Source organism: Panthera leo, chromosome A1 (genome assembly GCF_018350215.1).
Source record: "Panthera leo isolate Ple1 chromosome A1, P.leo_Ple1_pat1.1, whole genome shotgun sequence".
NCBI lineage: Eukaryota > Metazoa > Chordata > Mammalia > Carnivora > Felidae > Panthera > Panthera leo.
The window spans coordinates 2,096,553-2,123,842 of NC_056679.1; the positions used below are offsets into that span (position 1 = coordinate 2,096,553).

General features: G+C 42.8%; 2 protein-coding genes across 2 annotated transcripts; one reads left to right on the forward strand and one right to left on the reverse strand.

Moving 5' to 3' along the window:
* Nucleotides 1-1,379: 1,379 nt before the first annotated feature.
* SKA3 (spindle and kinetochore associated complex subunit 3) lies at nt 1,380-22,917 on the reverse strand. The gene is made up of 9 exons (XM_042928233.1): nt 22,746-22,917; nt 19,318-19,379; nt 19,023-19,188; nt 15,449-15,860; nt 12,757-12,842; nt 7,019-7,104; nt 5,222-5,425; nt 3,345-3,475; nt 1,380-3,031 (listed from the first exon to the last, which is right to left on the reverse strand). The coding sequence occupies exons 1-8, from the start codon at nt 22,846-22,848 to the stop codon at nt 3,347-3,349; spliced, it is 1,248 nt and encodes a 415-aa protein (XP_042784167.1). The 5' UTR covers nt 22,849-22,917; the 3' UTR covers nt 1,380-3,031; nt 3,345-3,346.
* Nucleotides 22,918-23,013: 96 nt separating this feature from the next.
* On the forward strand, nt 23,014-24,194 carry MRPL57 (mitochondrial ribosomal protein L57). Its single transcript, XM_042928352.1, has 2 exons — nt 23,014-23,104; nt 23,314-24,194. The coding sequence occupies exon 2, from the start codon at nt 23,319-23,321 to the stop codon at nt 23,625-23,627; it is 309 nt and encodes a 102-aa protein (XP_042784286.1). The 5' UTR covers nt 23,014-23,104; nt 23,314-23,318; the 3' UTR covers nt 23,628-24,194.
* The last annotated feature ends 3,096 nt before the right edge of the window (nt 24,195-27,290 follow it).

Here is a 27,290-nt window from a genome sequence, read left to right on the forward strand (position 1 = left end):
GTAGCAGGTGCCGTGGGCCGGGCAGTACACCAATAAACCTGAGCCACATACGGACCCTTAGACAGTCTTCCAGTCTAGGGGTGCCTGGCAGCCGAGTCGGTTGAGCATCTGGCTTCGGCCCCGGTCATGGTCTCACAGCTCGGTTTGTGAGGTCGAGCCCCGCGTCGGGCTCCGTGCTGACCGCTCGGAGCCTGGAGTCCAATTCCGATTCTGTCTCCCTCTCTGTCTGCCCCTCCCCCGTTCACACTCTGTGTGTGTCTCTCTCTCTCCTTCAAAAATAAAAATAAAAAAATTTTTAAAAAGGCTTCCGGTCTAGTCACGGAAGTGTAACTGGTAACAGGTGGGTCGGAAGGCGTCACGACGAAGGTAATCACTGCTGAAAATGGCACTGGAGCTTGTCCAGCTCCTACGGGCAGCTGGGCCGGATTTCTGTTCCCCACGTGGGGTCTGGCAAGGGCAAAGGCGCGGCTGTGAGGAGGTAGGCGCCGAAGCGCCTGGTGGCTGGGGCAGATACAGAGGACATGTCTGATGCTACTGCGGTGATTCAGGTGAGGGTCGCAGGCCCGGCGCCGGCCGCTGGGGCCCGGGGCCGCGACGCCGCTCCGTCGCGCCCGGAGCTCGGCTGTGCGTTCTTCGGGGACGCCCGGCGGGCCGTTTCCCCTGAAAGGCCGGTGGCGGGCGGGCCGACGCGCACCCTCCGGCCACGGGAGCGCTTTCGCCAACTCAGCGGGGCGGCCGGGGAAAGTGCCCTCGAGAGCAGCGTGCGTGAGCCCCGCGGCAGGAGGGGGCGGAAAAGCAGAGTCGCCCGTGCGGCGAGAGCACGAGCTGCGAGAGAAGAGGCAGAAGTGGCCCAAGGTCGGATCGAGTAGGGCCGCGGAGGCCGCCTCCGCGATCTTGGGTTTCATTCCGAAAGCACGGGGGGGGGGGGGGGGGGGGGGGGGAGGGGGGGGGGACTGAAGGGTTTCAAGCCAGGAGACAGGCTTGCCGATCCTAACCCTCGGAGCTGAATAAGCTGGAAGCATCGCAGCGCGAAGTAACGGGCACCTGGGCCATGGGCGACAAGTGGAAAGGGTCGGGGGGAGAAGTTTCGGGCAAATGGAAGTGGAGGGGCCGCCGCGAAAAAGCAGGCGACCGGAAACGCTTCCTACGGTCTTTATTTCGCATCTTAAGACACCTGACGCTTCTCACCCCACCCTCTCTCCAGTCCACTGCCAACTTCCTTCCCTGGGGCCCCGCCAATACTAGTACAGTCGGAGGTGCCTGGGTGGCTCAGTGGGTTGAGCAGCCAACTTCGGCTCAGGTCATGATGTCACGGTTCAGGGGTCTGAACTGTGTCCGGCTCGGTGCTGACAGCTGGGGGCCTGGAGCCTGCCTCGGATTCTGTGCCTCCCTCTCTGCCCCTCCCCCGCTCACGCTCTCTCAAAAACAAACGTAAAAAACAAAAAACTAGCGCCGTCAACGACCTGTTTCGCCAAGCCCAGTGGTCGCTTCTGTCTTTCCACTCGGATCCTCAGCAACATTGATAGAGTTGATCACTGAAATATTTTCTGCCTTCACTGGCCTCTTCTCGACCTCCTTTGCTCCATCGCTCCGCCTCTTTCCGTCTTCCAAAGTTCGGGGAACCCCAGGCCTGAGTCCCGAATATGCTTCGAGTCCACCCCTCCCTCCTTCGGCCGTCTCATCTGCTCTTGGATCTATGTGCGTGCAGCTCCAGAAAACCGCCAACAAGAGCTTGACAGCAATTTGGGAGTCATATACAAAACTGACCAGAGCTTTCCCTTGAAAAATAAAACTGAAAAACTTGCAGATAATTATGTTACACTACATTTAACAAAATTAAGTTATAACCACATAGTAATTCCTAGAACAAAGAATCAAGTGTTGCTTTAGCGATGATCTTCTAACAGGATGAAAAGAGCACAGTGGGACGGGTCTTCCATTGGACTTCCGAGGCACAGGCATCAAAGAGGGTCGGGTCATCTTTCCTGCGTCAAATTTCCCAAACCTAATAAGCCTTTGAAGGTTAGTAGGTTTGGGAAACCGAAGCACCTTGTCAAGATACTTGCAAACTGCTGCTTCTCAATTTTAACTGGTGTCCACAGAGGACAGGTCCTTCTTTTCCCCCTGGTTGTAATCTGGAGTTCGCCAACATTACTTGCATGAACTTAGAACTACTTCCTGGGCTTGGACAGGGACGCCTGAAGCTATCAGAGGGCTCAAGAGACAAGGGTCCCTGCCTCCCGGGGTCCCAGGTGACAGTCCACAGAAGGGCACCTGGCCCAGGAAGAGTCCTCAAAACCTTCCACATAGAGGGTCGGGGTGTGCTAGGTGGCCAAGCTGGAGAGAGGGAACGCTGAGAGGGTCGGCAGCCACGTGGTGGATGGAGTGGACTGGAGAGGACAGAACTGACGCGTACGAAGAAGCTGTGAGTGAAAACAAAAGGCACGCGTCCTGATGGGCGAGCCCCCGGCTCCCGTGGTCCACCCGAGGCCGTCCGCGGTATAGTCACCCAGGCCTGTGGCCTTCTCCCTCTTCCTAAATTAACTTAAGCTGTCATCTGTAGACGACAGTCTTAAGAGAGCGCTGCTGAGCTAAAAGCTGTGAAAAGCTCAGGGACAGTCGTGAGAGGAGACAGGACAAGGACAGAGCCAGAATCAAGGGAGGAGCCCAGCTCTGGCGACGGCACCACCACCCCGCCACGAGAAGATCAGGATGGCCTTGTCGGAAGTCACAAACATTTAAGAACTTTAAACTTTGTACCCTGCGTCCTAGTATCTCTCGACCATTTTGTTAGATCAGGCAGGTGAACGTGAAGTCAGTGCAGTCGTAACGACAACTTTAACAATGGAATAGCTGAGGAAGATCGAGGTTAAATGGAGTCAAATCTTAACAAAAAGCACATCTGTGTCCGTGTTCATCTTTACTCTGGGCTGGTTTGGAAAAAGGGGGAAGATGTGGGGTGACACGACGAGTCCATCCCGCTCCGCTTCCACCGCCTTCTGTTCTGTGTCTACAAAACTTGCAAAGTTTTCTGCGAAAAGATACAAAGTTTAAGAAAAATCCATGAGCTATAATAGACATCAACACCACAAATGACAGAACACTGTGACTATATATTTTTGCACTTAGAAAATCGTGTAATATAGATGCCCAGTGACATCATCCTACTTGCTAGTGTGGGGATCTGAACTGCAGGGACAGCAAGCTCAGTATCCCGAGAGCCAGAGTTGGGCTGTTAACCTGTTAAGCTGGCAAATGTCAAAACGTTTTTACTACCATCTGAATGCTCATTTGTAAGTGTCTTCCTCCAATAACACAGGTGATTTCTCTGGAATGGCGCCTACCTTCACCAGTTTTCTTTGTTGCCAGCACCTCGGACGCTCGGTGCTCCGTATTTGGCGAGGAACGCTTTGCCGGGTGGCACGGCTCTCACTGCCACTGGAGTAGCTAGGTTCGAGTTGTATTTTGATAAAATCTGAAACAAAACAAATTCCTTTTTATCAAGTCCCAAGAACTACACAACAAACTTGGAAGGTGTTATAAAATACTCAAGAAAAGCCAAGAAAAGGGGCTCGGCTCAGTCGGTTAAGTGTCCGACTCTTGGTTTCGGCTCGGGTCATGATCTCACGGTTTGTGAGTTCGAGCCCCACGTCGGGCTCCGTGCTGACAGTGTGGAGTCTGCTTAGGATTCTCTCTCTCCCTCTCTTTCTGCCCCTCCCCCACTTTCTCTTTCTCAAAAATAAATAAACTTACCCCCCCAAAAAATCTTTAAAAAAAAAAAGCCAAGAAAAATGTAAAAATATGGGTTATTTGAAACAGTAATTTTTCAGCAGCACAGACATTCAACAGCAAAGAAAGGATGGAGTTTGAAATTGAACTTCGATGTAGAGGCCTGACTTCTGAAGCCTTCTAAAATGTACTCTAAGATTAGTGGAAGTACAATAAGCAGCAACATATCCCCAAGAGCAAATTAAGCCTTTACAACACTGTCAGGGAAAATATATCTAGGAAAGAGGCAAAATATGTGCTCAAAAGAAAGATGATCAGCTATTACAGATTATGAAAAGGAGACTCTGAAATATCAGCTATGATTTCTTTTTCACAAAGAGGTGATACATGAAATACAAGGATCCCCTCCTTTCACGTAGAAATAAAAAGGAGGATCGACCACAGCAAAGTAGACACTCTAGATAAACTCCTATAAAGATAGAAGACGCTCACCCGATTTTCTAATGTCCAGGAAAACAGAGAAGACTGAAAACAAAGGGTAGCAAATACTTTCTTGATATCACAGGATGAGTCCGCTCTCCTGGCATTTAGGTATTATTCCAAGTAGCCACGGCTCTCCACAAGCTAGGTAGTTTGCGAGAACGGTTCTGAACGACTCCACTTGCCTAAGCGACAGCTGCCACTCTAACTTCTATTAGGGTGGGGATGACTGGTGGTGACGGGGTAGAGTTGGCAGTCCTTACAGATCAGTAGTAGACTAGAGGTAAGTGGTGTATAAAACAATCAGACATTCTTGGGGTGCCTGGGTGGCTCAATCGGTGAAGCGTCCGACTCTTGATTTCGGTTCAGGTCATGATGTCACAGTTCGTAGGACAGAGCCCCGAGTCGAGCTCTGTGCTGACGGCGCGGAGCCTGCTTGGGATTCTTTCCTTCCCTCGCTCTCTCTGCCCCTCCCCCGCTCACGCCTGTGCACTTGTATGCTCTCTTATAAATACATAAACATTAAAAGAATCAGGTATTCTAACATGTAAGTCAGTGTTTCTCAAACTGATGTCCAAGATGTCTCAGGTTCAAGAAACACTGAAATGTTATCCATGATACCCTACCCTGGAGAATGGGGGGGTACGTGGCCTTTCCGATTTTGCCAGCCATACCTCCAATGGAAAAAATGGTCAACGTGGCAATGGCAGCTGAACAATTATTATAAAATATTATAAGAAGACATTTCAGAACATGAAGTTGAAGGTAAAGAGAAAATGCACCATGAGGAAATAAAAGTATGATGAAATCCTGAGCTCATGCTCAGTCTGAAGAGCCTTATCCAGGTACTCTCAGAAGGGACTGAGAGCCCAGAATTCGGATTTTCTCAGTACACAAACCAGCACATTAGCCCGATGAGAAATCAGACGGTTTTTATAGTTTCAGGTCGTTAATATAAATGTCTAATTTTGAAAAGAATGTATCAGAAAAAGAAACAGCCTGGGAAAATAACCTGAAGAATATCTTCTGGAATGGTAGTGACTTCTGGAGGTGTAGGTGTTCTCAGCAGATTCTCGTAAGAAGAAATTACGGGAGAAGAGGGATCCGCAAAACTCTCAAAACACTTCTCCGAATTTAAAACTAACGATGTACAGTCTTTCATTTCCAAATCGTTTGATGAACTATTTGTTTCCGATAATGGGTAATTTGTGGATCCCTATTGAACAGAATAAATCATTAAATTACGATGGCATAAAATACAGTAAATAAAAATTAGTCAATTTTAGTTCTGTCGCACAAAAATGACCCGCTCTTCCTCGACCGATTACTAAAGAAAATGGAGGAAACAAAGAAATGGCACATGGAGGACAAAATACTCTCTTCTTACTAATAAAGGCTGAGCTACAGCTTATTATGAAAACTAAACGGGCCTGACTGAACAAGGTTAGAGGGACTCACCCACCCAGTTTCAGGCAACACTAAGCTGTCCCAGGTAGGAGTAACACCATGGATGAGCAAAAGTGTGACCACACGCCCTCACTCTTGACACAAAGAAAGCCCGTGTGAGCTAAACTTAGCATGCAATTCGTGCTAACCTGACCAACCCAGTAAATCACCTCCTCTCTCTAGGGTCAGAGTTAATAGTCACACCAGCAGGGGGCCTTCCACAAGAACAGGAACACAAGGGGCGAATTCACTGCAAGTGGCAAGTACTAGCAGGGGAGAGCCTGATGGGGACTTCAACTGATACTAGTATTTTGTCCGTCTAGCTATTCCGTCCAATAGAGTAGCAACAAGCCACACGGGTCTATTTAGATTTAAATTGAAATTCATCAAGTTTTTAAAAGTGAAAAATCAGCTCCTCAGATGTACTAGCCACATTTTACGGATAGCCCGGTCTACTGTGTTGGTTGTCTTAAGTGTTCATAGTGACTTCAAAAAAGGGAGGAGGTATGATTATATTAATTTGTTCATCGAGTAATATTTGGAAAAAGCATAAAAATCACCCATGAATCTGTGACCTGGAGACAATCACATTTTGGTGTGTTTCTATCCATTCTTTTATTTTTTTCTTGAAATAAAATACATATATTGTGTGTGTGTGTGTATGTGTGTATACATGCACATGCATGTCATTTTCCATCATTAAGTATTTTTAAAACATTCTTTTTATGTTCTTATCTGTGCTTTGACACATATGTTAGGGGTGCCTGGGTGGCTCAGTGGGTTCAGCATCCAACTCTTCTTTTGGCTCAGGTCATGATCTCATGGTTCGTGAGTTTGAGTCCCATATCCGGCTTTGCACTGACAGTGCGGAGCCTGCTTTGGATTCTCTTTCCCCCGGCCCTCTCCCACTCTCTCTCTCTCAAAATAAATAAATATTTTAAAAAATAATAAAAACATATGCTAGTAACAGAACACCATACACACCCTAGTGTAGTTTGCTTCTATGCTACCACTTGACATCTAGATCTTTCCCATGCTTTGCTCTTATAAATAATGCTGTTCCTTCCTCTATAAACTCCTTGTTATAATTCTTTGTGCCAATGTACCTTAGAGTAAATTCTGAGACACGGTTGAAGGGCATGAAAATTTTAAAGCTTTTGCTATATGCTGCCAAATTCCCCTAAATTCCCCTCTAGAAATATGTAAATGTACTCTTAAAGGCTGCAGTAGTCTAAGTGGTTTTTTTTCCTTTTTAACTGAAGTATAGTCGACAGACAATATTAAAACAGACTGCGTCTAGAAATAGTAGCGTATATAGGTCATCAGGAAAAAGATCAGAGCTTTCAAGGTTATGGAAACGTACCAAAGCTATACTGTTCTTTGTAGAAGGAATTTTCAAACCAGGAGTACAGAACGTGGGTGCCAAGGGGGAATCTGTATAGTCGCCATCTAAGAGACACAAACAATGGCATGAAAATATACATTTGGAGATAAAGTTGAGGGGCACCTGGGTGGCTCAGTCGGTTGGGCGGCTGACTTCGGTTCAGGTCATGATCTCACAACTTGTGAGTTCGAGCCCCACGTCAGGGCTCTCTCAACTATTTAAAAAAAATTTTTTTTAATGTATGTTTATTTTTGAGAGACAGAGTGCGAGCAGGGGATGGGCAGACAGAGAGGGAGACACAGAATCCGAAGCAGGTTCCAGGCTCTGAGCTGTCAGCACAGAGCCTGACATGGGGCTCAAACCCACGAACCGAAAGATTATGACTTGAGCCGAAGTCAGATGCTTAACCGACTGGGCCACCCAGGCATCCCAAGATTTCAACTTTCACGTTACAGTCAATATAATTTGTGTACTTTATGTTTAAGAACTCAAGAAATTAGCTACAGTGTGTGCTTGACTAGACAGGAAGAAACAAAACTTCATATTCGCTTATCATCGGCACTAATAAAAGTTCAGCAAGGCTGCAAGGTGTAAGGGCAATATACAAAAACAAAAATCAGTAGTTCTAGCAAAAGAGCAACAAGCAATTAAAAATATAATTTGAGGGGCGCCTGGGTGGCGCAGTCGGTTAAGCGTCCGACTTCAGCCAGGTCACGATCTCGCGGTCCGTGAGTTCGAGCCCCGCGTCAGGCTCTGGGCTGATGGCTTGGAGCCTGGAGCCTGTTTCTGATTCTGTGTCTCCCTCTCTCTCTGCCCCTCCCCCGTTCATGCTCTGTCTCTCTCTGTCCCAAAAATAAAATAAAAAAAAAAAAAAAAAAAAAAAAAAAAAAAAAAAAATAAAAATATAATTTGATAGAAGATCTTTTTTTTAATATGAAATTTATCGTCAAATTGGTTTCCATACAACACCCAGTGCTCATCCCAACAGGTGCCCTCCTCAATGCCCATCACCCACTTTCCCCTCCCTCCCACCCACCCATCGACCCTCAGTTTATGAGAGAAGACATTTTTTATAACAGCAACAAAGAAGACAAGACGCCTACAGGTAACTCTATTAACATCTGTATGAACTTTCTGGAGAAGATCAAATTTATAAAGAAGAAAAGAGGGAGGGAAGAGGACAAGGAGGTCACCTACCTTTTTTTTTTTTTTTTTTTTAAGAAAATTTTTTTTTAACGTTTATTTATTTTTGAGACAGAGAGAGACAGAGCATGAACGGGGGAGGGTCAGAGAGAGGGAGACACAGAATCGGAAACAGGCTCCAGGCTCTGAGCTGTCAGCACAGAGCCTGACGCGGGACTTGAACTCATGGACCGCGAGATCATGACCTGAGCTGAAGTCGGCCGCTTAACCGACTGAGCCACCCAGGCGCCCCTGGTCACCTACCTTCTAAGACACTAGGATTTACTCTAAAGCCATAACTATCAGAACAAGAAAGAGACCTCAGAAACAGAACCATGTGTATACAGACATTTAATGACTCTCACACATAGTATGATGAAAGCAGTCTTAAAAAAAAAAATCAAAGAGAAAAAGTAAACATGTTAGAATAATGATCAGACTAGGAAAATTTTATTATGTCTAAAAATCAAGTGCTGGGAAAGATGGAGAAAAAGGAACAGAAACACTGCTGGTGGGAATCATAACAGCCACTCTTGGGTGGCAATTAAGCATTTTCCAGAATACGGAAGATATGCATCACCTTTGATCTAGAAATGCCACTCCTAGATGTAACACATGTACGCAAGGAACAAAGTCATCAGAGCATTGCCTGTAAGAGTAAAGAAGTAAAAAACAACTACCCCTTAATAAGCAAATGAATAAATGACATTTGGCTTATTCATGTAGCGCTTAAAAATTAAGATGAACTGGATTTACATGGAGTGAACGAAAAAAAAAACCAGTGACAAAATAAAAATTGGATGTTGTAACTTAAATAAAATTTTCAAACAGCACAACTATACTTTAGAATAATCATCACTTTAGGGGAGGAAGGGAAGGAGAATAACGGAGTAGGGATTTAGCTTTACGTGTAACAGTAAAAGAAAGATCTGAAGCAAATGTGGTACGATGCTAACATCTACTTAATCTGAAATCTGCCCGGAGACAGACACGTGGGACTCTAAGACGGCCTCTGAAGGGGCAGTGGAACGGAGACAGTGCATCAAGCCGAGCGCCTGGAAGACCAGTGAGGTCTGCGAAGCAGGAACTGGAAGATGCTTGCCCAGTGGCACCGACTCCAGGGGAACGGGATGAAAGCAAGTAAGGCTAAAAGTCGAGTCTTTGCAAGAAACGGAAAACCAGAGTAGCAGCTGCAAACGGTGTAGAGTCGTGGGTTCTGAGCTCACTCTGCGTGTCCAGTGCAGGCGACCTGAGTCAAGCAGTTAACACAAAGACGTGTGCGATCGGTAAGCCCGTGGGGCCTTGGCTGGGGCAAGCGTGAAATGGTTCCACAGGACTCCGTGACAACCCATGACACTGAAAACAACTTCATCTGAGAGGAGTTAAAAACTAAGAGCCTGGCAATCCCTATCAAAATAACACCAGCAGTCTTCACAGAGCTAGAACAAACGATCCTAAAATTTCTATGGAACCAGGAAAGACCCCGAATAAGGAATCTACTCCCGAGATCGCTGTTGCACTATATGCTAACTAACTTGGAGGTAGATGAAAAAAAAAAAAAAAAAAAAAAAAAAAAGACGAAAAGCCTGTAAGGAAACACACCTCCAAGAAAGAGAATCAGAGCAATAAACGAAAGTATTAACACCTTAAACAGTTTTCCAAATACATGTGTCTAAAATGTTCAGAGATAAAGGAAGGCACAGAAATCATAAGGCAAGGGAACAGGATTACGGAAGGGGAAAAAAAGAACAGTCACATCTGAAGGGAAAAACATGTAAGACAGAAAATGTAGTCCCTGGAATAAAAATTCAATAGATTAAAATAATAACTTAGACTCAGTATAAAAGAAAAATAGCAAAGTGGAAGAAAGTTCCAACTAAAGCACATGGTAGCGTAGAGAAAAGGAAGATATCAAAGGGAAGTTAACAAACCAAGGAGACTGAAGGAGAACATTCTAAAATCTGTTACAGAGATTCCAGGAGAAAAAAATTGAAGAATTAGGGAAGAGGTAATCTTATTAAAGAGAGAATCTCAGAGTATTTTCCAAAATTGATGACCTGAGTTCTTAGTTTGACAATCATACCAAATTCTAAACGCAGTAAATAAAAACAAATAAGCTTATTTTAAAATTACAGAGAAATGTAGAATATCAAAGATAATGACAAAAATCTTACGACCGGGAAGAAAAGACCACAGATCTACACAGGAAAGCACATCAGGCCCACAGGACTCTGCTCATCAGGAATGGGCACCAGATCACAATGAAATAATTTCTGTATAAAATTTTGAAGAAAGTCAGCTATCTATCGTCTATTTCCAGTTAAATCACCGTTCCAAAATGAATGACAGAGAAAGAAAAAAGAGATCTTCAGACACAAAACCAGAGACCACTTCTCCCAGACGAGAAGTATCCCAGAGAACTGCTGGAAGCTGTGCTTTCACAAGAAGAAAACTAGACCCAGAAGGAATGAGTGGGATGTAAGAAGCAACAGTAAATAAAGAAAATGGTAAACAAATGACGAATTTTCACTAGGTATAGACTCTAAGAATCATACTAAAGGTACTTTTGTGGCATAAGAATAGACTCAAACTAAAATACGATACAATCTCTCTTAACAAGCCGTCACTGAACCAAAGTTCTAATGGATAAACCTAAGCTTGCCATTCCCTCCGTCAAATACACTGCCTGTGGTATACGGAAGTTTTTTCGCCAGTAAGCTGTTCTTTAAAAACTCCCTCCCGGGGACACCTGGGTGGCTCAGTCGGTTCAGACTCTTGATTTCAGCTCAAGTCACGATCTCACATCCTGTGAGCCAGCCCACATTGGGCTCTGCACAGACCGCGCACAGCCTGCTTGGGACTCTCTCCCTGTCTCTGCCCCTTCCCCGCTCGTGCTCTTTCTCTAAAAATAAATAAACTTTAAAAAAGATGTTTAAAAAAAATCCATCCCACTTCAGAAGTAATACACAAATATTCTCCTAGATCATTTCCTTTCCTTTTTTTTTTTTTGCTTAAAGTTCATTTATTTTGACAGAGGGAGAACATGTGAGATGGGGGGGGGGGGGGGGAGAGAGGGAGCCACAGAACCGGAAGCAGGCTCCTCACTGTCAGCGCAGAGCCCCACGAGGGGCTTGAACCCATGAACCACGAGATCATGACCTGAACTGAAATCAAGAGTCAGATGCTTAACCGACTGAGCCACCCAGGTGCCCCCGCTCATCATTTTCTAAAAAGTTTATGCTCCACTGGGAACTGACTCTTGGTGTCTACGAGACGGTGGTCCACTCTCTCCCTCTTTGGTACAGACAGGCTCTTTCCCACAAGCTGAGCTCTAAGTTTACTACGAGTCATTTGTATTTCTTCACACCTGTTGATGCCAGAAATACTTGTTAATTTAATAACATAATTTAATATTATATGTCAGTGAAATTAGTACAAAAAGAATTTTTCTGAAAAGACGTTCCTAAGTTTGGAAGACTTGATAAAGACAAGTTACTTTTAAAAATATGGCAATAGGGGCGCCTGGGTGGCTCAGTCGGCTGAGCGTCCGACTTCGGCTCAGGTCATGATCTCACGTCTCGTGGGTTCGAGCCCCACGTCGGGCTCTGTGCTGACGGCTCAGAGCCTGGAGCCTGCTTCGGATTCTGTGTCTCCCTCTCTCTCTGCCCCTCTCCCGCTTGCACTCTCTCTCAAAAATAAATAAACATAAAAATTTTTTTTTTAAATGTGACAATAAATTTGACAGAGATTAGACAATTATAATTAATCAAGAAATCACAAAACTCTAGAATGTTTTCTTTTATATTTTTGTGAAAACTGATGTTTTTGTAGTTGGTGGGACAAATATGAAAACACTGTATGAAATTTTTCTTTAAGTTCTTGTAGTATTTTAAAAAAACAATTTGAAATGGTAGCTACTGTATTCTAAGTGTAGTTTATGTAAGAAAAATAATGTAGAATCTGATCAATGGGCTGAAGCTAAATTTTAAAAAAAGGTACTGTTGATTCTGTATCAGAAGTTTGGTGAATGAATATATATTTATGTTTTAAGTTAAAATGTTAGAAACAAACAGGCTGGCAAATATTTTTTTTTAATGTTTATTTATTTTTGAGAGGGAGACAGAGACAGCAAGCACACATGAGCAAGGGAGGGGAGAGAGAGAGAGGGAGACACAGAATCCGAAGCAGGCTCCAGGCTCTGAGCTGTCAGCACAGAGCCCGTCGTGGGGCTTGAACTCACGAACTGTGAGATCATCACCTGAGCTGAAGTCAGACGCTCATCCGACAGAGCCACCCAGGTGCCCCAGATAAATATTGGCTATAATCAGGAAAACTATGAAAAGCATACCGGAAAATTCTCTTTCTCTAGTATGAAATCATGCCGCACCCAATGGGACAGAAGTTTACATAACTCAATAGCATGAACTGACAAGACGCAGAAGGACGATGGGGGTGTCTAAGATGAGAGAACCATTTTTGTACAAAGATAATCTAGAAAAAGGATAGCTGAGAAGTAATGTGATTCTTATACTCACCATTTTTTTTCAACTGCTGGATTATGAGGCCAGGAGTAGCAAAGAAATGATTACTGGTCACCGGTTCTGATTCTACGGCCTCCTCACTGGCGTGATTCATAGGGAAATTATAAGGTGTAAAAAAAAAAAAAAAAAAAAAAAAAAGTTAATATTGAACCTCTGGGAAAAAATTCAGTCTTGCTATATACTGTCCAGTGTAGGCAAACATCCAGTTCCATTCTGTGTGACACGAGTCCCATTGAACTGTGTGTGTTTGTTTTTTTAATTAATGTACACACATGGCTCAAAAAAGGTTATGAACCATTTGGTATTGACAGCCTTGACTGCGAAGCAGGCTAAGAACCCCTGACTTAAGGGAAAGCTGTACGTTTAACTCATCAGTTCAAATACAGGAGCTACATAGTTCATGGTTTCAAAACCATAAAGTGGAATTTTGCAACCAGTTTACAGACATAAATTAAGAACTTGTCATTTTTTTAGACTAAAAAAGACTGATCCCTGTCATCTAAGGATGTTCTAGCCATTTACTCAGATGTCTGCAATATGAAGAGGAGTATCATCAAGTAACTATAAGATGGTTCAACTAACCAATTGTCCTGGCATAATTTACTGAATAATTTTTACTTCTGTAATATATATATTTATATGTATCTGTATATTATATATTTTACTATTCGGTCATATTCCTTCATTACTATTATTTTTTGTTACTATTTCACTACTCTTTTTTTTTAAGATTTTATGTTTTTAAGTAATCTTCACACCTAACACAGGGCTCGAACTCAAGACCTCAAGGTCAAGGGTTGCATGCTCTTCCGACTGAACCAGCCAGGCACCCCCTTTTTAGCTACTTTTTTTTAATTTTAATTTTTTTTTTCAACGTTTTTTATTTATTTTTGGGACAGGGAGAGACAGAGCATGAACAGGGGAGGGTCAGAGAGAGGGAGACACAGAATCTGAAACAGGCTCCAGGCTCCGAGCTGTCAGCCCAGAGCCTGACGCGGGGCTCGAACTCACGGACCGCGAGATCGTGACCTGGCTGAAGTCGGACGCTTAACCGACTGCGCCACCCAGGCGCCCCAAGCTACTTTTACTTATTATTCTTCCAAGTAAATTTTAGAGTCATTTTATCATTTACTTTAAAAAAATCCTATCGAGGCTTTGTTGTACATGCACATCTATAAATTAATTTGTCATGATTAAGCATCTTAACAACATTTAGCCAGTCTATCAGGATGAAGAAAAAACATTATATTCCCCACTTTTTCCTTTACTTAACCCAGAAATATTTATGGTTTTTATCATGTAGATCTTTTTACCCACGACTGGCATCAGTATTTCACTTTTTTATTGCAAATTTGAATGGATTTTTTTCTACTCCGTTTAGGAACTAGTTATTAATAAAATATAGGAAAAACATTATTTTAAATGGTTAACTTACCACTATATAAAATACATCTTCTATGAGCCTCTTTCTTGAAGTTTGAGATGTGAATTTTTTGAGTTGCCCATGTACAAAACATGGCCTAGAAATACTTGTTACTGGCCAGAGTTATCAAGAATGATGTTAAATAATGGTGACAGATAGCTTCACTATTATTAGATACTTGTAATTTATCATGTTAATGAAGTACTCTATTTGGAGTTTGACCAAATGTTTTAAAGGAACGGGTATCAAATTTTACCAAATCCTTAAGGCACCCAGGTGGCTCAGTCAGTTAGGCATCTGACTCTTGATCTCGGTTCATGATCTCACAATTAGTGACATTGAGCTCTCTGACAGCACAGAGCCTGTTTGGGATTCTCTCTCTCCTTTTCTCTTTGCCCTTCCCCCATCTGCACTCTCTCTCTCTCAAAATAAATAAACTTAAAAAAAAAATTTTATCAAATTCCTTATTGGCATCTATTAAGATTATCCTTTTTTCCCTTATTAAATCCAGTCATTAAAATGTATGTTATGGGCTTCAAGTATTAAACTATCTTTGCATTCTTGAGATAAGCTTAACTGGTAAGTTATCTACTATACTTGTAATATTCTGTGAATTCAATCTGAGTAGTTTAATTGGGACTTTACCTTATTATTCATCAAGTGGACTGGTTATAGTTTTCTCTTGCATGCTCTGTCAATGTGTGTATCAAGGGTATGTCAACCTCATAAACTAACCTCAGTGTTTTTGGTCTCAGATGTTTTAGAAAAAGAACTTTTTAAAGTAGGTTTCACGTCTGCCACGGAGCCCAGCGTGGGGCCTTAGTATGGGGCCAGAACTCACGACGCTGAGATCAAGACCTGGACTGAGATCAAGAGTTGCACACCTCACCAAGTGAGCCACCTAGGTGCCCCCAAAAAGAACTTTTTTAGGCTGTGCTCCAATAAAACTTTATGCACAAAAAACAGGGAGCAGGCTGGATTTGGCCTGTGGCGGTAGTCTGCAGACCCCTGATAGTGACAGTTCTTTTTCAAGATGATTATTTTCAGGGGACCTGGGTGGCTCAGTTAGTTGAGCATCTGACTATTGACTTTGGCTCAGGTCACGATCTCACGGTTCATGAGTTCAAGCCCTGCAGTGGGCTCTGTGCTGACAATGTGGAGCTTGCCTGGGATTCTGTCTTTCCTGCTGTCTCTGCCCCTCCTCCGCTCCTGCTCTGTCTCAAAATAAATAAATAAACTTTTTTTTTTTTTAAAGCGGCTTACCTTTTATTCTCCTTCATATTTTTAAGTCCCATCGTGTAATCTTCATTCAAACACGCAGTACAGTCAGAGATACCGAAGTGTTCTAATTTAGGAGTTACACACTCAAAATCATCCATCTTTAGGGCACATTTTGGAGTTTTTAGTACTTTAACTACGGACTGCTTGGAAGATGGAGTTAAAATTCTGGGCTCTTCTTCATGGTCGTTTACTGCCTGTGGAGGGTTTGGTGGAACTTGGGCTATCATGTACCGCTCAAGTCCAAAATCTGAAAGCTGGGGACTCCGTGGAGACTTCTCAGAACTAGCAGTGCTTGGAACAGCAGGATTGGACAGACTGTCCTTGACATCAGGCATTTGGACATTTTCATGCTTCGTGGACTCTGAGTCAGAGTCAGTGATTTCTTGTTCATCCGCTGTGAGGAAAAACCAAGGAGGTCGTATTCTGGTCAAACATCAAACCACAAAATCCCAAGTACTAAAGCCACATAAAATAGCTCCATCTGAAATGTCCCCAATCAGCAAAAGTCCTGATTCCCTCTTTAGTCTCTAAAGTTTTATTTCAACTGTCCCTGTAGGAAATTTCTGACCCAGATCCCATTTTGCCTACACATTAAAGAAGGAAAGTAAACTAAAGTATTAAAAGATGAAAAGTCAATGCAAATCAAAGTCCAATATCCTTACTCCCCCAGCTAATGTGATTTACCCATCTTTCTTAATGAATTCTGGAACTATTTTCTCATTTGATGACATTAACTACAGGGTGGAATTAACTATGATCTAGATTTAACACAAAGTATAACATTAGTTTAGAGTATTCATTTACAGATGCCTAAGTTAAAAAGGAAAGACTGTCACACCAAGATAAGTTTTTATCCTTCGTCTGGAACGCCTGTATCAAAAGTCTGGTTGAGGAAAATAATAGGAGAGCATTAGAAAGATCTGTAGTTTCTCAACCCCGAAAAGGTCATATCTGGCTCCAGACCCCATATGGTTAATCACCACACTGTACATTTCAAACTAAATAATTTACTAACAACTGTGCTTTTCCCCCACAATCCTTTGCCATTTCCTGCATACATTAATGGTTAGTGAATTTGGTGTGGAACCCAAGTTGCAGTTAAAAGGTCCAGGATAGCACTATGATGCCAAGGAACTGGAGAAGGAAAACCACTAGCTTTCAGTGTGAGAGACAACAGAAAGTCAAAGAGGATAATCAGAAAGAAGATATGTGGATTTGGCCAGGATCTGGGCAGATAACTTAAATGACAGGGTTTCAGTGAGATAGCAAGGTATGGAGAGTGGGATGGGTATTAGGAAAGCGCGGGACAAATGTAAAATGTGTAGCATGAAGTGGAGAAGAAAAATGAACCAGTAATTAGGGTAACAAGAAAGGAAGAGAAAATGGAGGGGGTGAGCTGAAGGAAGAGAAATTAAAATGTGTTTAGCACCCCCCATGGGACAGGCATTTGAATGTTTCACCCCAATTAATTTTCATATTAACTATTTCAAGCACAAAACATCTTAGGATATTTTTTTTGTTTTTATAAAGGCACCAAACAACATTTTGGAAAACACTCAGCTGATACAATGTAAAGAGCCAAAACTTGACCTCACATCCTCTCATTCCAAACGCTACCATTTGTTTAAGAATAAGGAGGGAGGGAGTTACTACAAAGATCTGTTTTAGCCAACCTTGAATACATATCATTTGGTTGCTAAATTAGAAATATGAATTGGAACAACTGTACTTGCTGAAGGAGATGGGAAAACGTTTCTCCAAAATGCCTTGTTTGTTGTATTCTTTTTAAGAAGAAAGTATTTGTACTTTTGTTATGAATCGGAATGTATTTTTGTTAAGTCTGATAATGGTCTTTTTTGTTTCTCTTCATCTTTTAAAGGAAAGTCTATAGTTAGAGTTAGATGGGGTCTATCAAACATTGGTATAGATCCCTGTCAGAATCTTTTGGGTCCAAAGGAACAGAAAAGGGATGAATTTAGGCTGTACATTTAGTTAGCCAGCGAAGAGATCAAACAGATTGGAGGAAGTGAAGAGGTGCACGCTTTCTCTTTGAAGGTAGGGTTTTCTTTGTTCTGACTGGCAACAGGAAACAAAGTAGGATAGGATACTGTTTTCGCATGCATGATAAACCAGGATGTGTTAAATATGGAGTATGCACCATACCAAAAAAAAAAAAAAAAAAAAAAAAAAAAGGTTATAGACTCTGGTTTCCTGGCTTTGGGCCCTTGGAAGAGCTGCTCATTCACAGCGTTCTGTTTTGGCATCGTGCTTTCTGCTTTCTGTTAATTCTGAGAAATGTTAGAAGAGCTACCAAAAACTTATCCTTGTATTTATCACAAGGCAGTCACTGATAAGATTAAGAAAATCATCGCGATATCACTGCCTCGCAGGGAGTTACTATCGTCCCCATTTTGCAAGTGAGGAAAAAGCAATTCCGAGAAATCATCCGAGGTCACACACCTGTAGCAACTGCTGGAGCCAGGACTTGAATCCAGAGCTTGTTCACAGTAAAGTCAACTGAATTCTTTGCACTGCACCACGCAGACTGTTTAACATACCCTCCACACAGATCCCCAGTATGTATTTGCTGAATGTAATTAATGGTTGATTTGTGTACAAAGATCATTCTCATAACGGAAACAAAGACACTGAAGTATACTGAAATTAGTCCCTCACAGGTGTGGGCCCAACAAGAGTTGACACCAGGTGATTAACATGCCAGGTACGATTCTAGACAAACTTTATGTCATTCCATCCTGCTGCAACCTCAAAGGTAAGGAGTATTAAACGTCTGCACTCTATAGATGAGATTCGGAGGCACGAGGTTAGGTAAGTGGTCAAAGATAATACAGTAAATACAGTCAACGGTGGGATTAGAGATTTGCATTCAGATGGTCTGGCTCTACTTCTAAAACACCATGTTATCCTACCCTTCGTTACAACTGTAAAACCTAAAAAAGGACTTGATCAGTTTATACTGCCCCCAATTTCTTGTTCTACGGAAGAAAAAACTGAGAACAAGAAAAATGAAATAGCATGCCTTACCTCCAGTCTCTCGGCTATTTTTGGCAGAGCTGACTAGAAACCAGCCATCCTAAAATCACGTGGATCTATCTTGTAGTCTTCTTTAACGTTTATTTATTATCGAGAGACAGAGAGACACAGAGCATGAGCAGGGGAGGGACAGAGAGAGAGAGGGAGACACGGAATCCAAGGCAGGCTCCAGGCTCTGAGCCGTCAGCCCAGAGCCCGACGCGGGGCTCGAACCCACCGACCGTGAGATCGTGACCTGAGCCGAAGTGGGTCGCTTAACCGACTGAGCCACCCAGGCACCCCTCTTGTACTCTTCTTTAATCTAGCATTTTGGAAAGGAGAGGAAGGACTGTCTTTGTTTTGCCACCACCAGTCAGCACTGCATCCAGCACACAGATTGATGAATAAATGACCACACATGACAAGCCACATAATGGCGGAGCCAGAACCAGAGTAACCGTAATCACGCTGCCTTCCTTCTTTAATACTAAAACAAACGCCATAAAATGCAAATCATTCACACCTGAGCTCTTCTTGGCACGTGGATTATATCCATACTTCTGGAAAAACTCCGTTATTTTCATGATATCCATTGAATTTTTTTTCATTAGTACTTTTGTTGCCTTTATGAAACCAATGCTTTCTTGACTTTCCAAACTTGCTTTATCAAGAAGAAGAATGACATCGTCCTTTTATGAGGAAAAAAAGTACATTATAATTTTTCTATCAAAAGACTTAGTCTTAAGACTAAAAGACTAAGTCTATTTATTTAAAAATTACCACACAAAGATGATAAATTAATATTGCAGGACCGATACCTTTAGAGTCTGGACTTCAGAAAGAAGGTCATATAAAATTCTCACTGGATAATCTTCAATGTCTTCAATATGAACAGAGAAAGGAAAAAATGCAATAAGGAAAAAGTACAATAAGGAAAAGGAGGAAAAAGAATAGAAAATATAATTTAGTATTGTTTCTTAGAATTATAAAATCCTTGTAGATATTTATCATTTGTTTCGTATCAATTACAAAGTATTACAGCCTTTGTTTTAAAAGTTATTAAATTATCACATCCGTACAAAAAAGTACAAAAATCCTAAGTATATAGCTTGATCAACTTTCCAAGTGAACATACCTAAATAATTAGCACTCAGATCAAGAAGGAAAGAAGGGAGGGAGGGAGGGGAGAAGGAGGAAATGTAATTCCACCTAGCAATTTTTTTATAACGAGCACTTTTTGGTTCCTATTTTTAAAATCTCTGCCAATGACAACACTTACGTTTTCTTCTAAAAGCTTTATTGTTCTGCCTTTTGCATTCAGAGCTACAATCCTCCTGGAATTGATTTTTTTTTTTTTTTTTTTTTTTTTTTATATGGCATGAGGTAAGGATCAAGATCCATTCTTATTTCCAGGTCCAACTGACCTGGCACCATTTATCGCAAAGACATCCTTCATCCACTGTACTGTCACCTTTCTTACTAATCGGTTGCAATATATAGACTATACATCATGTAAAAGCAGTTTTTTAAAGAATTATATTTCTCTTTCTAAACCATGCCTCCTTTGAAGATCTCCTTTCACCTGTTGAAGCTGACCAGTTTTTCTTTGGGAAATGCAAGTCAACGTGACAGTGATACTTCATACCTACTAGAAGGACTATATTCAAAAGACAGGTAATAATAAATGATGAGGATGTGGAGAAACCGCGACCTTCATTCATTGCTGGCAGAAATGTACAATGGTGCATCCACTTTAGAAAACCATGTGGCAGCTCTTCAAAAAGTGAAACATAGGTTTACCATGTGGCCCAGCAATTCTAAGTGTATACCAAAGAGACCCGAAAGCATAATGTTCACCGGAAATGTTCACATATATTCATAATATCTAAAAAGTGGAAACAACCCAAATGTTCATCAACTGATGAATAAACACAATGTGGCGTATCCATACAATGGAATATTATTCAGAAATATAATGGAATGAATCACTGATACATGCTGACACGGATGAACCTTGCAACATCAGGCTAAAATAAGTCAGTCACAAAAGCCTACTTTTGTATGATTCCTTTTATATGAAATACCCAGAATATACAAATATATACAGGCAGAAAGCAGATTAGCAGTTGCATAAGGCTAGGGTAGTTGGGGATGGGATTATGGGGAGTGGATATTAACAGTCACAGGGTTTCTTTTGAGGATGATGAAAATCTAAACTTACTGTAATGGTTGCACAACTCTGTGAATACACTAAAAACCACTGGACTGTATCCTTTAAATGCTGAATTTTATATTATGTGAATTATATCTCAAAGAAGTTTAAAAAGTCAATCAATTTAATGATTCATAAAAGCTGAAATTTTTTGGTGATCATTTTCTCTATCACATTTCCGTATATATATTTTTTAATTTTTAAATGTTTTTATTAATTTTTGAGAGAGACAAAGAGCACGAGCAGGGGAGGGGCAGAGAGAGAGAGGGAGACACAGAATCTGAAGCAGGCTCCAGGCTCTGAGCAAGCTGTCAACACAGAGCCGGACCAGGGGCTCGAACCCACAAACTGTGACATGATGACCTGAGCTGAAGTTGGACGCTTAAATGACTGAGCCACCCAGGTGCCCCCATACCATATTTTCTGTAATACATATTGGCCACAAATAGAAGAATCATCCCAACTTTTTCTTATAAAACCAGAAGAAAGTGCAAAATTTGTGTACACGTTAATATGCTGGTAAGAAGGTAAATTAGCACAAGAACCCAAAGTGGCACCTAGCTGGCTCAGTCTGTACAGCATGAGACTCTTGATCTCTGGGTCATGAATTCAAGCCCCACATTAGGTGTAGAGCTTACATTTAAAAAAAAGAAAAAAGAAAAAAGAAAAAAACCAAAAAATAATAAAATATTAATAGTGGTGTCTTTGGATGGCTGAGTTACAGAAAATATTTATTTTCCTCTTTCTACTTTTCATTTGTCAAATTTTTTGTCATGTACGTATATTGTTCTTATAGTCAAAATAAACATTTTTAAATGGCTGGAACACTATTCATAATATAACAAAAGTAAAAGGAGTCTGTCTACAGAGCACGATGTTTTAAGGCAAATTACATTTATGACATTTATGAAATAATCTCAAAACCTGAGCTACTCTTGCAATATTTTTAAATTTTTTTTATGTTTTATTTTTTCTTTTTTTGAGAGAGAGAGAGAGAGAGCGAGAGCGAGCATGAGCGGGGAAGAGCAGAGAGAGAGACACACACACACACACACACACACACAGAATCCGAAACAGGGTCCAGGCTCTGAGCTGTCTGCACAGAGCCCGACGCAGGGCTGGAACCCACGAACCAGGGCCGGAACCCACGAACCGTGCGATCATGACCTGAACTGAAGTCGGACGCTCAACCCACGGGGCCAGCCAGGCGCCCCGCAACAATTTTTCTTAAATGTCTAATACAAAGGTTAGTGGTGAAGAATTCTGCTATATTAATTTTATTTTTAAGCAGTATTGACGGGTGCCTGGCTGGCTCAATCACAAGGTCATGTGACTCTCAATCCCCAGGTCTTGAGTTTGAGCCCTGTGCTGGGTGTCGGGATTTCCAAAAAAGAAAAGAAAAAAAAAAAAAAAAAAAAAAAGGTACTCACTAGTATTGACGGGTTGCTGGGAAATATACAGGCATTTACTGCAACTGTGGGCCATTTGGGTGAGACAAAGTCAGTTTACAAGCAAAGCACCGTGCAAAATAACTGCACTTCGTTTAATTACACAGTGTTTTTATTAATAGCCATTATGTGACTCGAAGTATATCGTGTATAAATGAGTGTGCGCATTATGAGCTCAGTCTGCCAACTTAATTTACACTTCTATTCTATGCGGTTTCTCCTCCTAACACAGTGACAGTGCTATTTCAGTATTTGCGGAGAGCAAATGTGGTTGGACACAGAACCGAAAACAGCCACAACAACGCACTTGAGGGGGCAGAAGAATAAATAATAAAAAGGCGACACCTGCAGCCCCTCGGGGCCCTGCTGACGACAAACGTCGAGCGTTCTGATGGGTGTGCCACCGCCCTTCCATATCTCTTTCGAAGCACCCCTCGCCACTGTGGCTAAAATAACACACTCTCGGCCGAGTGTGTGCGTTCGTACTTGTGAAGGCCCTTCTGAGCCGCCGCACTCGGGGCGGGCTGCGGGCGCCCGGGCGGGTCGCAGGAGCCGCGAAGGCCCCGACGCCCGACGCCGCACTCACCGCTCTCCTCTCCGTCCAGCGCTCGCTGCAGCCGGGCCGTCTCGCTGTCGAGGGTGATGGCCAGAGACCGTAGCTTCGCGTGGAAGCTTCGGATCAGATCCATGGATAAGGGCTGCTCGGCAGGACGCAGGACGCAGGACGCAGGACGCAGGACGCGAGCGGACCCCACCTCTCCGGGCCGGCCCGCCACTAGTTTGAATCTCTCGGCGCCGGAAGTGTCCCGCCTCCGCGGGGGTCGCACGAGCCCTCTCTCGCGAGAGCTGCAGTCTCGCGCGAAGCGGCAGGAGGTTCCGGGAGGCGGACGCGCTTCCGGGGTCGCGTCCGCTGGCGCGCGGGGGAGCTCGTGAACGACGCGGCCGGTGAGTTGATGACCGTGTTTCGTTGCTTCGGGAGTCCCTCTCTTTCCCTAGGGAGTCTAGTTGGGCTCCCTGCTTCTTTGGGGGCACGCTCTGCGTCCTCGGGGGTGGCGGAGCGGCAGGAGAGCCGGGGTCGCGCGCGCGCGCGCTGCTGTCACCTGCGGCCGAGTGCGTAGCCAGTTCCCGGTGCGACTTTCCCCGTATCTCCGCAGGTACCATGTTCGTGACCGCCCTCCTCCTCCGCAATCGCATTCCTGGCAGCCAGTGGATCGGGAAGCACCGGCGGCCGCGCGCCGTGTCTTTCCGCGCGAAGCAGAACATGATCCGTCGCCTGGAGATAGAGGCGGAGAACCATTACTGGCTGAGCATGCCCTACCTCACCGCGGAGCAGGAGTACGGCCACGCCGCGGGGCGCCGGGCGGCGGCCTTCGAGGCCATCAAGGCGGCCAGCGTGTCCAAGTTCCCCCCCCACAGATTTGTGGGAGACCAGCTGGACCATCTCAATGTCACCAAGAAGTGGTCCTAGCCCAGAGCCACCGCCTTGGAGCTGGGCGGGTCGCGGGGCCGCCATCTCTGTGACCCGGTTCTGGAACTGAAAAGCTAACCTCGAGAGAGAAAATGAACCTTTGGACCGGAGTGGTCTGCATGTAGAATATCTGGGGCTCCCAATTCTTTACTACTTGAGAGTCTGATCTCTGTCGCATTGTTTCCTTTTTCTTCATCCTCATAGGAAGACACAGGAGATTTCCTGGGTCACAGAGGATATGAAATGTTATTTTGGGTGGAAGCTTCAAAAAAAAAAAAAACAAAAAAAAAACCTATGAGCTATGGTTTGGAATCTGTGCCTCAGTATGAAGATAGTTGATGGGGGCTTTATAAAATGTAAATGAGTTCGCTTACCTTCTGTGGAAACATCGCCTAAACATAAATGAAAAAGTGAAATAAATGAAAATCTGAAAAAGTTCAGTTGAACATACTCCCAAAAGCAGCATTTTCTTCTGGGATGCTGCTGAAAGTAGACATTTAAATTTTTTTTTTTTTTTTAATGTTTATTTATTTTTGAGAGACTGAGTGTGAGCAGGGGAGGGGCAGAGAGAAGGGGAGACAGAATCCGAAGCAGGTGCCAGGTTCTGAGCTGTCGGCATAGAGCCCGACAGGGGGCTTGAACTCACGAGATCATGACCTGAGTCAAAGTCAGTGGCTTAACCGGTGGAGCCACGCAAGGCGCCCCTGAAAGTAGACGTTTAGATAAAGTAAAAGGTATTCATCAGAACTGCGACGTGAAGTTGTATTTTAACAACCTATTTCTGGGATACAATTGACATTACAGGCCACCAGTTGAAGATGTTTGTCTTTTCGAATACCCTTTTTCAGTATATAATACTGTATTCTACTGTATAATACCCTTTACATGTATTACCCAATCGTATGATCTGTGATATTATGAATCGTATGCTATAAAGGGCTTGACTGTTGTATACCCTGTATATTTTACATGTGAAGAAAACTCGTCCAAAATCCGTTCCCAGTAATGAATGTGACTTGGGTTTCAATTTCTGTATAATCTCGATATCTCAACTGCTGTGTTTATATTTGACAACATTTTCAAAATACGGAAGAAAAAGAATTCAGTCCCATTGCCCAGAGGTGAAATAATCATCTTTTATATGTATTTTTCTTGTCGTCTTTATATGCTTTTTGAACACATACTGAATCTATAGGGGTAAATAGAATCTTGAGTTAAAAACTAACATTTAAAGGTTATGATGCATATTGCCAATGGCTTTCCAGAAAAATTGTAAAACAGCAAGACCAATGTATGAGAGTGTGAATCTCATTTGCCAGCATTGACTGTTTTCTTCATTAATGAATGATTCATGGTTCACATTTAATTATCTGCCGTTGGGATGTGTAGGCTGTGGTGCAGACACTATTATTACTTTTTTGATTCATTGCACCTAAAAAATGCCTGCCATGTGATAGTTGAATATTTAACCAAGCTGAATTCTGTTATTGATAGGTCATATTCTGTGGTGTATACTTATTGAATGCTTTCTATAGCTCACAAAAATGTCTCTAGTTCCTATGAGCAAGTTAATATCTGTGACCATCTCTTTTCATTCCTGGAAATGGTGACAGCCAATGCTGTTTAGGAGAAAGGTGAAGGAAGGGGGCTCAGGGGACCTTAGAACTGTAACCATTTCACATAAAATCGTTAACTAAGCGCCTGGGCAGTTAAGCGTTTGGCTCTTGATTTCAGCTCAGGTCGTGATCTAACGGTTCCTGAGATTGAGCCCCACATCAGGCTTTGTGCTGAACAGCACAGAGCCTGCTTGGGATTCTCTCTCTCTCCCCCTCTCTTTCTGCCCCTCTCCCTCTCGCAGACACTCTGTCTCTCAAAAAAAAAAAAAGTACCTACTTCTGTTGCTTCGATCTCTGTGTAACTCAGAAACTTTGGAGTTTGAAAAAGGAATGGTTAAGGTGAATCTCAGAGAAGGAAAAAGATGCTAGAATCTTGGGTCTGAAGAAATAGAAGGCAGTTCATGAGAGGAGAGATTTTTATGTATAATCATTGCAGTTGTAAAACAGTCTCGTGAAGTAGTCATCTCCACTGTACAGGTTAGAAACTGAAGCTCAAATGTCAGCAACACTGTCACGTTCACACGGCTAACAAACGGTAAAACTAGAATTCAGGACTAGGTTTATCTAAAGATCATACGCATTTTAATATAGTACACTAACTGCTATAAATACAAGGTCACAGCTGTGTTTTAATCACTTCTTGGCCAAAGCGATGCTGTTGAAACATTTGATTTTTTTCCCCGCGAGGCTACAAATGTTAACACCATGGCCATCCTAGAGTTCATCTTTCCTTAACAACAGAGCTCCTTGCCCTCAGCTGATTATAGTTACATGCCTAGTTGAGTATACCTGTGCCAACCTGTGCCTTCTGAACAGTCGCTGGCTTGGATCTGTAATAGAGCTCCTAGGGCTCTGTGTCATCTGGTTGTCCACCTTGCGAATATTAACCTCAAGGAGCTCACTGTCTCACCGGATGAAATGCACAGCATAAGTAATACGGCGTGATGACTCACTTCATGGATACAAGGTGTAATAAGAGTCCAGCGAAAGGGCCGTTTATCAACCTTCCCTGAACAGTCCGGAAAAACTTGAGACGATCTTCGAACGGATGCTTAATTTGCCTGGCAAGCGTGTGGCAGGAAGTAAAGGCAAAAGTAACAGTCTAATGATGAGTCATAGAATTGCCAGTGGTTGCAATGTAGGCTACTTGTGAGTGGGGGAGGAGAAGTGACCGACAGGCTAAGGATGTAAGCAGGACCAGAAGATGAAAGTTCCTGTAGGACACTTTAAGAAGTTTGGCTTTTATCCTGTAAGTAATGGGGAGCCATGAAAAATGCTTAATTCGTTAAATAATGGAGAGCATTGTGGAGAATGGGTTAGTGGAAGAAATGACTAGGAATAGAAAAACCTGGTAGCTATCAAAATAATCCAGCTAAGCACTGAATTTGGATGGCGGAGGTGGAAAGTGGTTAAAAGAATTAACAAGTGTGGACATTTGTATTACTCCTAATACCTTGGATCCCTATATGGAGGGTACTTTATCGTTTAATTAGGGTAATTAAAATTTGTTTTAATGTTGGGGCACCTGGGTGGCTCAGTCAGTTAAGTGTCTGACTTTGGCTCAGGTCATGATCTCACCGTCTGTGGGTTTGAGCCCCGCGTCGGGCTCTGTGCTGACAGCCCAGAGCCTAGAGCCTGCTTCGGATTCTGTGTCTCCCTCTCTCTCTGCCCCTCCACTGCTTGCACTCTCTCTCGAAAATAAACATTTTCTTAAAAATAATAATTAGAAAAAGTCTGAAAAAATTGTACAATACCAGTACAGTGAAAACTATAAAGTGTTTGAGGAAAGTCAAATCCTAAAGAAATGGAGATATTCTGTGCACATTAGTCAGAAGAGTCTTAAGGTAACTATGGCAATTTTACCAAAAGTAATCTATAGTTTCAATGTAATCCCATTTTATGTCCCAATAGGTTTTTTTCTTATTTTGTAGAAATTGACTAGCTAACTCTAAAATTCATGAAAATTCAAAGGACCTAGAATAGCAAAAACAATTTTGAAATACAGAAAGTTGGAGGATTTAATACTCCCTGATTTCAAGACTTAATG

Coding starts and splice junctions, on each gene's coding strand:
- SKA3 (XM_042928233.1), bottom strand. CDS start 22,848: ATGGATCTGATCCGAAGCTTCCACGCGAAGCTACGGTCTCTGGCCATC. Junction 19,380..22,745: donor GCTGGACGGAGAGGAGAGCG/GTGAGTGCGGCG, acceptor TTCATATTGAAG/ACATTGAAGATTATCCAGTG. Junction 12,843..15,448: donor AATATGAAGGAGAATAAAAG/GTAAGCCGCTTT, acceptor GAATCACGCCAG/TGAGGAGGCCGTAGAATCAG.
- MRPL57 (XM_042928352.1), top strand. CDS start 23,319: ATGTTCGTGACCGCCCTCCTCCTCCGCAATCGCATTCCTGGCAGCCAG.